A 13,791-nucleotide genomic window follows, 5' to 3' on the forward strand; every position below is an offset into this window, starting at 1 on the left:
CGTAAGCTCCCTATTAATAGCTTTGAGACGCCTGTAAGTAACCTTCTGAGCGTCATTGTCATTTTGTACGTCGATGTGAAAATTAAAATCTCCAACGATAATTAATTGCTCGCTACATAGAACAACGGATTCTAGATATTCGGAGAATTCGTTGAAGAAAGTACTGGAGGGAACTTTGTGATTGTCAGAGTATGGAGGTCTGTAAACAATGATGATGCGTAAGTGGTGTGAAGATGGTATCACAACTTTCCATTCCGAGAACTCGAATGCGATTTTCTCAACAGCGTCAATTTTAGATACGTTGAAAGCATCAGGATAGATTAAGGCAGTATCACCACCACACAATGCCTCTGCACGCCCAGCACGTGCGTCTTACATTTTGATACATTTCTTCGCCTTTTTCGTGCTGACAACGACCTGATATGAGAAAATTCGAGGCTATGTGGAGAACGTTAGCAACTGGCAATAAATTTTCAATTTTCTCCGAAAAGGTCCACATCGTTCAAACCAATTTTGTTCAAAAACATCCCATGCTGAACGACTTGGGATAATGTAATGCATTTCGACGACTAGCCTGTATGGCAAGCTTTCTTAAGGGGGTGGGGATAGTGCCCCCCCTATGGACCTTACCACACAGGTTATCGTAAGGGTCCCAGCTTAACTTATCTACTCATAGTCATCATTGATATCGTCATCATTTTGCAATTATGGTCATGATCATCATCATGAAAAGGACAGTAAGCGATCGTAGCATAATTTCAACTTACAACATTTCCGCCACATGATTCGGTTTCGGCATCCGGTAGCCCTCACCGAGTAACTCCATAACCTTTCGCCCACTTGTCTGTGGATAAGGTGATCCACCTTAATTAAAGGAGAAATAACATACATCTTTCAGGAAAACTGTCATTTGGAAACCGTTTAACACTTCAGAAAGCTCAGTACTGTGAAAAGCAAGAGTCACCTACCAATGGTAAAGATTTCGTAAAGTACCACTCCAAAACTCCAGCTGCAAATTATAAAAGATGTCAGTTAATAAAAGAGTTCATGTACTCAGTCCTTGTGATCACTTCTTGTTAGACTGTGATGCTTAGCAAAGGAAAAACGCTGGCGTGATTCAGGCATTGTTTTATATTGGTTAATAAAGTCATACGACTAAACAGAGTTACACAACGGAACGCCACTGAAAAATATACTACATTGATGGCTACTTACACATCACTCTTCGTTGTATAACGACCATACATCACAGCTTCATAAGCTGTCCACTTCAGTGGGATTCGCCCCTACGAACCCAGACACAAAATGAACTTTCAGTTGATTGGATTCTCATGGAACACTCATGTAATGATTTTCGTACTACTAGGAAAATGAAGTTAATAAAGCAGCACATAGGCAGTTATTCTTCCCTTTTCTTGGCTACTTATCTTGACATTTATTAGAGCTATATATTACCACGCAGCATGACATTTGGACTTTAGAATATTTAAGTGCTTAATTTTATTCTTATGCGAGACCTTTCTAATAGGTTTTATTCATATAGATTGCTATGGATTCGCACCTCTGTCTTCCTTTCATAAACATTTTCCGAGTGAACGTCCCTGGCCATTCCAAAGTCTGTCACTTTACATGTTTCTCTTTCTCCGACCAGAACATTTCGAGCAGCCAGGTCTCGATGAACGATCTATCAAGAAAATACCTTATTTAAATAAAGCAAATAGTTATTTAAACTTTGAGGAAGGAAAAATTCGCTCTGCAAAAAAGACAATTAAATAGATGCGTTTAAATGACTTGACGACAAACAGAGTCAAGAAATCAGCATCATAAGATTCTGCAAGGCTGGCCTAGTACCAATGGGACTTGTTATGTTCTGCTAGTATCGGTTTAGACAATCAATGTAATTTACATAGTATCCACTAAGTAAGATACGGTTCCTAGCGGGCTGTTGAATGAAAGGAAAAAATGCAATACGCTGCACTGATCTGAAAAATCGAGCTATCAAGCCACGTGCAATCATATGGTCATGGATAAGCCTTTCTTTGCAACTTCGGTGGTACTCCCTTATATGAGCTATATAAATGTGACGATCATAGCTTCACTTGAATTCATATCCGCAGTTAAATATATGATTCATTTCATATATCACTCACTGATTCATCATCACGGGGCCATTTGAACCCACAAAGGACCAGCCCCCAACATCAATGGCTTCGTAGCTCAGTTGGTTAGAGTGTCGCAACGGCATCGCAATGTTCAAAATCCGGTTAGTTCAAACCCTGTTGAAGTCCTGAACGTTTTCAGGCTTCTTTATGCAATTGCTAAAATTGCGTCTAAAACTGCGAATATGACAGCTTCACAAGATCTATCGCTTTATTACATATATAGGTACTGAATAATGGAATACTAAGATTTTCCTTTCTCTAAAACATCATATCTTCACCGCACACAGTGAACTATTATTTCATTTTTCACATGTGAGGATACAGGTGTAGTCATGGTAACTAACACTATTAGCCAATAAAAAGCGAGCTTCCACTTCATGGCAAAATACTTACACCTTTTATGACTCAATTTGACATAATCAAATTTGTTTATCGTAACTTTCATATCTACAATAAGCGCCAAAAGGGTTGAGACACTTTCCCTTTTAAGGAATCTGGGACAAATCCCTCCCCCAAAGTCTTTCCATCTAAACCCTCCCCCTCCCCCCCCCCCCAAACAATGTTGTTTTCTTATCGACAACTCTTCCTTTTTTCGTTACCAACATTGAAGTGGGGAAGCGGGGGAGGAGGGGGGAGTGCAAGTGGAGAATGTAACGTTAAGGTGATTTTTTCCGTAATTGTTGTCTTCCCAGTTTTGTGTCTCAACTATTTTTGTCGCTTATTGTAGTTTCGTGTTACACAACATGACTGTTTTTAGCGGTTGAACACTTTTTCATCATATTGAAAATGAATAAAACAGACGTTTTTAATTTAGGGAGTTCATCAGTATTTATATAACAAAGAGAACCTTGCATGGCCACTTAGGGATACGAATTTTATCTTCTCGTGTTACTAGTATCTTGAATTCGTTTGATACGCTCACCGTTGAGAGATACTATCAGCACAAGAAGATAAGATTTGTATTCCTGCGTGGCCACGTGATATCCTCTACTTCATCCATTTCCCAGTCATTCAATCACCTCATGTTCACAGGATAAAGTACAGAGACGCAAACCAGTTTCCACATGGCTTGATAGCTAAGATGGTAGAGCTGTGCTGCGGAATCACATGGTCATTAGTTCGAAGTTTGATTCCTGTTCAAGGGTGGATTTTCTCAGAACTTGTCATAGGTTTCGGATGACACTTTCCACACTATTGTTATTTGTCAAGGAGATTATAAACATGTACTTAAAAGGGGTAGTGTCACGCTATTTGAGTCAAATTTCTACTAAAATACGTCATTGCATCAATCAAGACCAAAAAATATTGGTATAGTTTTGTTGCCAATAACAACAATTATTGAAGTGCACTGAAGCTATACTTTGTTATTTGCATCCATGGATGGAGAGGATGGAAATGGATTGAATTTGGAGATGGCGTCCGAAGAAAGTCGTCCAAAATTAAGTACGAATAGCACTTTGTGCTATAAATAATTTTATATCTTGTCAGTGGGCTGTCCGGAATGTTGTACAAGTGAGCTGAAGTACTAATTTAGATTTTTACCCAGCTTTGACCTAAAAACAGCAAATTTATCATGACAGTACCCCTCTAAAAAGGGGTTCACTAGGCTTGTTCCTGCGCTACAAAGTCCGGTGTCACTCTTTGCTTATTCCCTTAAGTACGGGAGAAATGTATTTGAATGCCTTTGTGAGCGGTTGTCGATTCTTTTACAAATCTATGAAGACAACCTCCTTAGCAAAATAATGAAATAACGGATTAAGGTCTGTGTTCTTGGCGCTGACCAAAAGAAAAGCAGACTCAGGGGAGAGGAATGATTACTCACATTTCTTGAAGACAAGTAACTCATGCCGTCAGCTATTTGCCAGGAGATCTTCATTAACTGCAATGAACTCAGATTTGTTTCCGGTTTAACATCCGCGTCTTGGAAGTAAGTGTCATTTAATCTGCGGCTCTTTCTCAGGTAGCCCAGGAGATCACCATACGGGACATATTCAATGATAACAAGTATGGGATCTTTAAGGTAAGAACATTCAAAGATATTTAGAATTAAAATAATCCAAAAGCTACCCGCAGTGTGCCTCAATGCCAATGGAACGATTTTCATAATGTATACCATGGATTTATAACAATGCAGAAAAAAACACTAACTGGGGTCATTTTATAGCTAGCTCAGAATTCAATGCAAGCCTGACTCGTTGAAAAACGTATTAACTTAGGAAATAACAATTTTAAGGATTAAAAAAAAAAAAAAGGAGAATATGCTTTGAATAGAAAACTTCTATTTAGAGAAAAACAGTCTTCTACTTGATTTTAGTGGAGGGTGTCAGCATGGTGAAAGTGAACATTTCTACGATAATTAAAGAAGTGTATAAATCACTGTTACCAGACATAGTGACACAACCCAGTAACTTGATAACATGAGGATGAGGCTTCAGCGTCTTCATCACTTCGAGTTCTGACAGTAAGTCCTTCTTTTCCATCTCTTGAGCGTTCGCTGCACGTTTCAAAAACGACAAATGATACATTTGAGTAGGTGCAACAGGACAGTTATCTGAATTTTTATGAAAAAGTCAGGCCTTATTTGGCATTTTTGTGCTCCTTATAAAGAACCACTTTTTTAAATTATCTCTTGACCTAGGGCAAATAGACCTTTTTCGCTTGTACATTTTGTTTTCCCAATACAGGTGATGTGATAATACTCAAGAGGTTTGGTCCTTTGTTTTGCTCATTAAAAAGAATGCATGCAGACATACTCATGCTTGCATGAATTCTTCTTAATGAACAAAACAAAGGACAAAACCTCCTGAGTATTATCACGTGATCTGTATTGGGAAAACAAAATGTAGAAGCGAAAAAGGTCTATATGTCACCCTAATATGGAAAGATATCCCTTCAACCCAGCTCCCGTCTGGTTGAGGGATGCCCTTGTTGAGGGAAGTCACCTTTCCATTCGTCAATTGTACTGTTGGTAGAAGGTCGATCAGGTTCTATCGAAAGACAGAACTTACTGAAACTCAGTAAGCTTTCTGGCGAATTTAGTAAGGAGGGGCTATAAATAAATGGCACCTTTGAGCATCTTTATAGCTACGGTTACTGTTCCTTCCATCCATGGTAGTTGTGAAGCTCTTCCTTGTGCAACTTGTCCAAATGATCCCTGGCCAATCATTTTATCAATAACTACGCTTTGTCTTGAAACCTCCCAGGATCGAGTGTTAGGATGGAGCGGAGCATATTCATGTATTTCTGAGTAAAGTTCCTCCATCCTACCCTGTGAATTTGGTACTTCTCTCAATTCCATGTAGGGAGGTTGGGAATCTGTATGACTGCTGTTTTCATTTTCCGTTTCAATTTCCGTGCCTGAGTTCTGTGATATGAAAGAACGGCATCAGCTTACTGGTTGCTGAAAAATCACATGTGTCATTATTGACCCAGCATATCTGCTGCAAGGTGAGACACATTTATATACAGTAATTTTTGGAATGGCCTACATGGTATTCTGCAGCTAAGCCAATCAACCATTAAAAGACTCTCATTTGAAGCGCCTCTTGCTCAAATTTACTCAGCATTTTTTGGAAAGATTGTTTTTATGATTCCTTTCAAAGGTAGTAACAAATTGCATGATTTTTGAAAAGTTTTGTCAGAAAGGAAAAAAATGTGCGGTAACCATTCCTCCTCAACGCCGAGCCGGTTAGCTTGCTCGTTTCACAAAGAGTGCCATAGTCGTCTGAAACTGCACAACACAAGACCGTAAGAGAAAGGATATGATGTGGCACCTATGGATATCACCACTATCACAAATAGACATACAATAGTCCCAAGAGAAAAAAAAACAATGCTTATGCAAAATTTGGAGAGACAAACAAAGAGTAGTATGGTATTTTTGATAGTAGCCTATTGAATAACCACCTTTGCCTTTCCCTTTGCCTTTCCCTTCGAAATTAACTAAAATCTTTATTGTTTGTGATGTACAGTCGAACCTCTCTAATACGGATATGGTGGGGCATACTGGACAAAAATACAATTGAGTTAATTTGTATTGTACTGCGTGATGTATTATATCGTACCATAGATTCATCGTACCTAATGATGCTATATTGTAAACGGTGTACAGTGATGTCGTACCCAAGAGGCCATTACATTGTTCCCGATGCTGTTATATTGTACCCAGTGATGCTATATTGAGATGTATTAAAACCGAGAGAGGTTGGGCGCTAAGACAGAAACAAACAATGGACTAAAAGGTAAATAGCTAAGTATTTACATACGAACAATAAGAAGAGGAAGCTAAGATCTACGCAATTGCTAAAATCCATAACTGCGAGGATCATAGCTTTACTTAATTCCATTTCCACAGTTTAGTACATGATTAATTCCGTATACCATTTCGTTCATTGATTTATTCCTCACGGTAAAATTAGAACCCACAAATGACCAGCTCCCAACGTCAGTGGCTTCATAGCTCAGTTGGTTGGAGGGTCGCACCGGTATCGCGAGGTCGCGGGTTAAAGCCCCATAGAAGCCACGAATTTTTTGGGCTTCTCTACGCAATTGCTAAAATTGCGTCCATAACGGCAAGGATCATAGCTTTAATTGAAAAATAAAAGAATGCGAAAATGCAGTGCAAATAAGAGGTGAAGAGAATGAAAACTATTACAAGTGTTAAGCAAACAGCTTTGCGCAGATGGAATCACTCTGTTTGTTTAATTTTGGCTTAACGTCCCGAATAAGAAACATTTCAAAAATCAAGCAATCGAACTTGTTCGAGCACTTCTTCAGGATCCTAATGCTCTTCGCGATTTCATGTGGCTCGTTTCCACGTTATTCCCTTGCATGGTTGCCTATTACCGAGCGTTTGTGTTCCTCCACACGTTGATGTAGGTGTCGGCCGACACAATCTGCATCACACATATCACACTTACAGAAATATATGTTTTGCTGATTGACAATTGGAGGTTTAAGTTCCTTAGCTTTAAGCTCATCTTTGATCTTGCAGCTTGTCAAGATAGGATGTGCTTCGGTATTATCTTTCGGCTTAGATCACTAAGTTGCTCGCGTAGTTTGTTTGTTGATCTCTGATCTTTGAAGAGCAGGGGTATTCTAAAGGGAATTTCACCTGCTTGTTGCAGCGGGAAGTATGATCCCCGTCACCTTCATTTCACCTTCTTCTTCGATAGAGAACCACCGGTGGAAACGTGAAGCTGTATTAAAGAATAAAAACGTCAACTGGACAAAGCAGGTGATTTCCTCCGCTCACAGGACGAAGCAGAGGAGAGACGCTATCTCCCGATGACATTCCTAATGTTGTCGCTATTGTTTTCTTGAAAGAAATCATGAAGTAGGGACCTGTGCGAAATCTTGCCAAATGCTTCACTTGAGACTCGAAATAAGAGATTGATTTCCCAAAATAAACTTCTATCTGAAAAGATTGTAGAAATGGGAAATCTCCAAGTTTGGGAAAGGAATATAGAAAACTGGTAACTGGTATAGATATCGAGAACCATGTGTACTAGCTTGCAGCTCAAAAATTTGATGTGAATTCTGGACTTTTTGGGCACCTGCATTATGACAATAATTACAGTCTAGAACAAACTTGCCTAGATCACAACTACACAATGTGTTGTCTGTATGACAGGAAAGTTCTGAAACCATCAGGTTTCTCCAGCAAAGAGAGGTGACGTTTGGCATGCTCCTTTGTTGACCTAGGATAACAACATTAATAATTTTAACTCCAGCACAGTAATGGACAGTAATGGAAGCCCCAGCTGTTTGTTTATTTTGCAGTGAGAGCCAGTAATAATATCGCAGTGTAAGTGGCTTGCTTAAAATAGCAATGCTAACTGGAGGCCACCATGGTCTTGTTTGTATAATTATGATTTGTTTGTAAATAAAGGTTAACAAAAGTTAAAAATTGCTGAGGATCAACTGGCACTCAGTCCTTCATGGGGGAACAATGTGACAATGATTTAACATGAAACAGCACTTAAGTATGTTAGACAGCCATCCTTACCTGATTACATCAGATTCTTAGAATTTAGGTAGGGTACTAAAGACAAGAAACACATACAAACAGCACACTTAAACACACAAAACAAATAACAAATAACAAACAAATAACAAATTGCTGAAAGAAACAATATGTTTCGGATTAGCTAACAGAGAAAAATAGTTTGCTCATAACTGTAACAAAAACCATCCCGGATCTCTGATCACTGAAAGTTGTATAAGTGAATAGCCTAATGAGGAAAACAAGCTTCTAAAAGTACTAGGGAAACTGAATGTTGGCAAGGTGCCAGACATTCAGAGAATGAGGCCACTGAGATCGTGGGTAAAGGAAGAAGCCAAAAAAGTAATGAAAGGTAATATCAACTCAGCTGGAAATCGATCCATTGCAAAAATGGTTTCTAAACCATTGTGACAAATAAACTTGTCCCAGGGTCCTTTCTTTTTTAACATCAGTATCTGATAACATTGTTAAAGCATGCAGAAGCACTTAGGTGTAGCATTGAGACTAGCCATCTCTGTCTTGTGCTTCTTTAGGACCAATACGCCTCTTGGTCAAAGCAGGTCAGCTCTTCCCATAGGGCAGCATTCGTTCAGGATTGGCTAGTCATGAATTCTGCCAATCACATTTTCACTGTAAATGCAAAGAGTTGAAGAATCAAAATTTAGATTTGTATCAGTTTCATCACTTCATAGGTGGCCTGTTGTAAAGTAATCCCTTTTCATGCCATTGATCACTTACTGAGAAACCTTTAGCAATTAATCTTCCCTCTTGGGCAAAAGTGTAGTACATTCAGTTGTGCAGTGACTTGTCCATCTGAGCATCAGAGTGCTTGCACAGGGCACCCCGAGTGGAAAGTGACTAAGGGTAAGGTTATTCAGCTCAAAATTCTTTGATTGGGAAATCCAGGACTCTGTAGTGTCCCCAAGAATTCTACAGTCAGCATATCCTGCATGTACACAAACCTTAGGCGGAACACTTTCACACTTGAAACAGTATAAGGACTTCCACCCAATAACTGAGCCGTAATGGCAACTTGCTGCAGTAAGCATAGCAAGGCGTTCTGTGTGCTCTGGTTAATAAGCTTATGATTTGACTTGAGCATGTTCAGGATACACAATGGAGATGTAAAAACGGAATCAGGCATGCAAAGAGACAGTCAAATTCAGTCACAGTGAGTCCATACATGTCAACGAATTCCTCTTAAGGTGCCATAAGTACAAATTCGGAGTTCTGTTCTCCACGCACCAGTGGCTCAGTTGGTTGAGGATCGGGCTGTCATGTGAGAGGTTGCAGGTTCTAATGATGCCAGATCTGATTAACACTCAGATTCTTAAAATGACTGAAGAAAAAGTGCTGCTGTTGGAACGTAAAAGAACCCACACAACATTTGAGAAGAGTAGGGGATGGAGTCCTTGGGTGTTGTGGCTGTCCTATTCTCTCCAGCAGAAGTGGTGGGCTTGGCGTGATGTATCTAAAAAGGCTTCTGATGTATGAGGTCACCTAAGCAGGGTGCTGGAACATGTAGAGATGTAGATGAATCTCTTTTTTTTTGGTGTTTTTTCTCAAAAGAATCTCTCGCAACCTCGATTTACTCTTGTTCGATTTTCATCTCTTGTTGGAGCTTTTCCATTTCTACAATCTTTATTTTGGCAAATCAATGTCTTATTTTGAGTGTCAGGTGAAGTATTTGCAGGATTTCCGCACAGATCCCTAGTTCATTATCAATACGCTCGTTTGTTAAAGAAAATAATAGCGACAACATCAGGAATGTCATACGGGGATAGCCTCTCTCCTGTGCATGACCTTGCGAGCGAAGCAAATCACCTGCTTTGTCCAGTTGACGTTTTCGTTCTTTAATGCAGCTTCATATTTCCACCGGAGTTCTTTATCGACTAGTAAATTGTAATATCGCACACCCTTAGTCGACCAACTGTTTTAGCACAAAGCGCTGGTGCAAAAATCCAATGCCAAACCATGCTCAGTGATTTTCACGAGGCCGCTATTTTGTTTGTTTCTGTCTTAGCACCCACCCTCTCTCGGTTTCAATGCATCACAACAGAGACCTTAGATCGGAGTACGAGGGCGACTACAAGTACTAGTTTTCCGTACAGAGCATACACCATAAGGTTTGGATGTGGACATTTTTCAAAGTGCACGAGCTAAGAACGGAAATCTTGTAACCGTAGTCGTCCTCGTCCTCCAAATCTAAAGGTCCCTAATATAGCATCGCCGGGTATGATATAGCAGCATCTGGAACAATATAATGGCCTCTCCGGTGCGAAATCACAGCACACCGCTTACAATATAGCATCATCGGGTACGATATAGCAGCATCGGGAACAATATAATGGCCTCTCCGGTACGAAATCACAGCACACCGCTTACAATATAGCATCATCTGGTACGATATAGCATCATCGGGAACAATATAATGGCCTCTCCGGTGCAAAATCACAGCACACCGCTTACAATATAAAATCATCGGCTACGATATAACAGCATCGGAAACAATATAATGGCCTCTCCGGTGCGAAATCACAGCACACCGCTTACAGTATAGCATTGTCGGGTATGATATAGCAGCATTGAAAACAGTATAATGGCCTCTCCGGGACGAAATCACTGCACACCGTTTACAATATAGCATCATCGGGTACGATAAATGTATGGTACGATATAATGTATCACGCAGTACAATGTAAATTAATTTAATTGTATTTTTCCAGTATGCCCCTCCACATACATACATCAAAGGGACAGACCAAAGTGTCCACATCAGAGAGATGTCCATATTACAGAGGACACCACAATGACATCATTTTCAAGACTCCAAGGACAGTTTTAAGTGTTCAGTAACTAAAAATAGGCCCAGTGTATCTAAACTGACTAACGTACGGTATTCAGATACATTGTACACCTGTTACAGTACATACTTTATACGAATCAGTGATTTCAAACGAAAGGAACTACAACCCAATGCTGCACCTAAAAGAGTAATACTAAAAGTACAATTCTGAAGAACATCTTTCCACAGTTAAAAAGTAACAGTGAACAGTAAATAGGGTAATGAAGTGACCGGACGATGCATGTATTTTATGGACAACGTGACAATTACGCCTTTGATTTGTAATAATTGTTACTGTAAGTGATCATAGAAAATGTTTCATATATACATTTTATTTAATCGGTTACTGGTACAGTAATTTCTTTTGTAAGGCTTAGCCTCACAACACTTTCCTTTTTTTTTCGATTTGGTCACATATGTCATGGTATTCTATTTCAATTTTCAAAACTCCAGTTGAAGATGAGCAAATAAAGCGTGGATATTTGTGTAGTCATAAAATCATTCACAAAAGTATATATCAATACTGGATCACCGGAGTGTTGGTCGTCAAGTTTATATGACCTTGCTCTCTCAAGATTTAGTGTCCGTTATCCGTATTAGAGAGGGTCCGTATTATAGAGGTTTTTTTTAAAAGAGAATGTATGTGAGACTTTTTTAGGGACATAGGAAGCTGTCCGTATTAGAGAGGTGTCCGTAGGGAGACGTTCGACTACAATTTCTGTTAACGGTGCAAAAACAGTTATTCGTAAAAATCAAATCGAATTTTAATTGTCCTATTTGAAGGTATTTGCCTAATGAACTTACAAAATGAGATGATTCTACAGCCCAACTCTCTGCTCGTCTGAAAGAAAAATAGACAATTACTACATCATCATATAATTCTTGCTTAACTGTCCTCAAAAAACTATTGCAAATACTGCTTAAAATGCATTTGCTATTGCTTTTGCCATACTATTCCAAATTACAAACCGCAAAGTCCAAAGTCCAAATTATATCGCACTACTCCTTTCCTGTGAAGTTGCTCACAATACTATTTATTGCTGCGTTTAAAGCAGAAATAACACCTTCAACATGTTATTTCATAATCTAATAAATAATTCATTTATTATTATTGAGCAGTTGATAATCTGTTAATTGCCTATGCATTAGTTATTACTGAAACTGTTTCTTTTATAAATGTTTTTATTAATTCAGTAATTGATTCGGGTAGCAGTTACAAACAGCCAAAAAGGGGATATTTAGGTACTCTATTTTGATTTTATTGTCAAGCACTTGATCACAGTTACAGGTAAAGGTTTAGTTACAAACTTTCATAGGGCCGATAAGAGTTTTCGAATTATAAAAAAAAACACGACAGCAATAGCAGTGGTAAAAGCAGTCATGGGAAGAACATTTTTCTTACAACTTACATTCTTAGCCATCGAGTGTCTAATTGCTTGTGGTAGAGTCACAATTGAATTTGAAGAACAGAAATATCGAGGAGTTTAGTGCCATGAAAGCCACAGAGCCCACCTATTGACTTAATTAACCTTTTCAGTCCCAAGAGTGGTCGGTACATAAATTCTCCTTGCACAATTTCAATGAAATGTCAATCAGAGTGGTGATGCCACAAAAAAATATATACATTCTTAATTATGGGATTTCTTGGGATATTTTGAAAGAACAACATCTGAAAGGCCTAGTTGCCAAAAACTAGTATTGTGGGGCCAATTGTGTAGGAGTATGCTCCTTCGCAGCCCTCTTTCAGGGTGTCATGCAACGCTCCCCCAAAACAAATGGCTGCTCACATTGGACCTACATTCCTTTCCCATAGTTTTGATGGTCTTTTAAAACAACCAAAAAGGTAAGCCAATTGAGTGTGAGAAAAATCATTCATTGCGATTTTCTGGCAGCCCCATGAAGTTATTTGGATTGAAACGCCGAAAACATCTCGACCGCCCAAGAAACAGCGGCAATGGTACCTATAATTTTGCAACAGTATTTGCCTGGTTTCTGGCCACAGTTCGAATCTGTAACGTAAATTGTCTGGGATTCGAACCCACGACCCTCCGTGATCTAGTCGGATGCTCTAACCACTAAGCTACTGGAGACTCCATGGTAAGCAAGGGTGAAATGTGGGCCTTTAGCTCGAGCTAGATCACGCAGCTACAGAGTCCAAGAGTCCTAGCCTCCAGTAGCTCAGTGGTTAGAGCATCCGACTAGATCACGGACGTGGGTTCGAATCCCATCTGGGGCTTGGATTTTCCGAGTTCCCAATGGATTCCATTAAAGTTTCATTTCATAGGTGTAAATCATTCACACATTCGCTCACTTGGGTGGTTGGTTGGCTGCAAGTCACATATGCTTAAAGGTGACTGCGCAATGCAATTATGAGCTATGCTGTCAGTCGTTATTTGACTCTGTAGCTGCGTGATGCAGCTCGAGTCAAAGACCCACATTGGGTTTGAATCCAATCTGGGGCTCGGATTTTTCCGAGTTCCCAATGGGTGACATAAACATTTCATTTCATATGTGTAAATCATTCTCATATTAACTCTGTGTTTCACCAAGAAATCAAAGACGTCTTACCGATCTCTTTGTCCACCTAAAGAAAAAAAAAAAAAAGGAAAAGAAAACAAGGAAACGAAAAAAAAAGTCAATGAAAGTCAACAGAGGTCTTTAAGAATCGAAGACACAGAAGTAAAACCAATATATTTTATCTGAAAATGATTGAGGTTCAATAATTCAGGACCTTTGAAAATACAGTGGAACGCGGTTAATACGGACACCAAGGGGACGGG

General features: G+C 39.3%; 1 protein-coding gene across 2 annotated transcripts in view; it reads right to left on the reverse strand.

Moving 5' to 3' along the window:
- The window catches only part of LOC138030086 (fibroblast growth factor receptor 3-like), a 73,301-nt gene that overhangs the window by 7,011 nt on the left and 52,499 nt on the right, over positions 1 to 13,791 (reverse strand). For both annotated transcript variants that reach the window (XM_068877945.1, XM_068877942.1), the window contains 9 exons: positions 13,580 to 13,595; positions 11,816 to 11,852; positions 5,229 to 5,526; positions 4,546 to 4,656; positions 3,985 to 4,175; positions 1,562 to 1,684; positions 1,216 to 1,286; positions 969 to 1,009; positions 768 to 864 (listed from right to left, as the gene is read on the reverse strand). In XM_068877945.1, coding sequence (XP_068734046.1) covers positions 768 to 864; positions 969 to 1,009; positions 1,216 to 1,286; positions 1,562 to 1,684; positions 3,985 to 4,175; positions 4,546 to 4,656; positions 5,229 to 5,526; positions 11,816 to 11,852; positions 13,580 to 13,595 — 985 coding nt within the window. The remainder of the gene's footprint in view (positions 1 to 767; positions 865 to 968; positions 1,010 to 1,215; positions 1,287 to 1,561; positions 1,685 to 3,984; positions 4,176 to 4,545; positions 4,657 to 5,228; positions 5,527 to 11,815; positions 11,853 to 13,579; positions 13,596 to 13,791) is intronic.

This window comes from Montipora capricornis, chromosome 13, assembly GCF_036669925.1.
Source record: "Montipora capricornis isolate CH-2021 chromosome 13, ASM3666992v2, whole genome shotgun sequence".
Taxonomy (NCBI): domain Eukaryota; kingdom Metazoa; phylum Cnidaria; class Anthozoa; order Scleractinia; family Acroporidae; genus Montipora; species Montipora capricornis.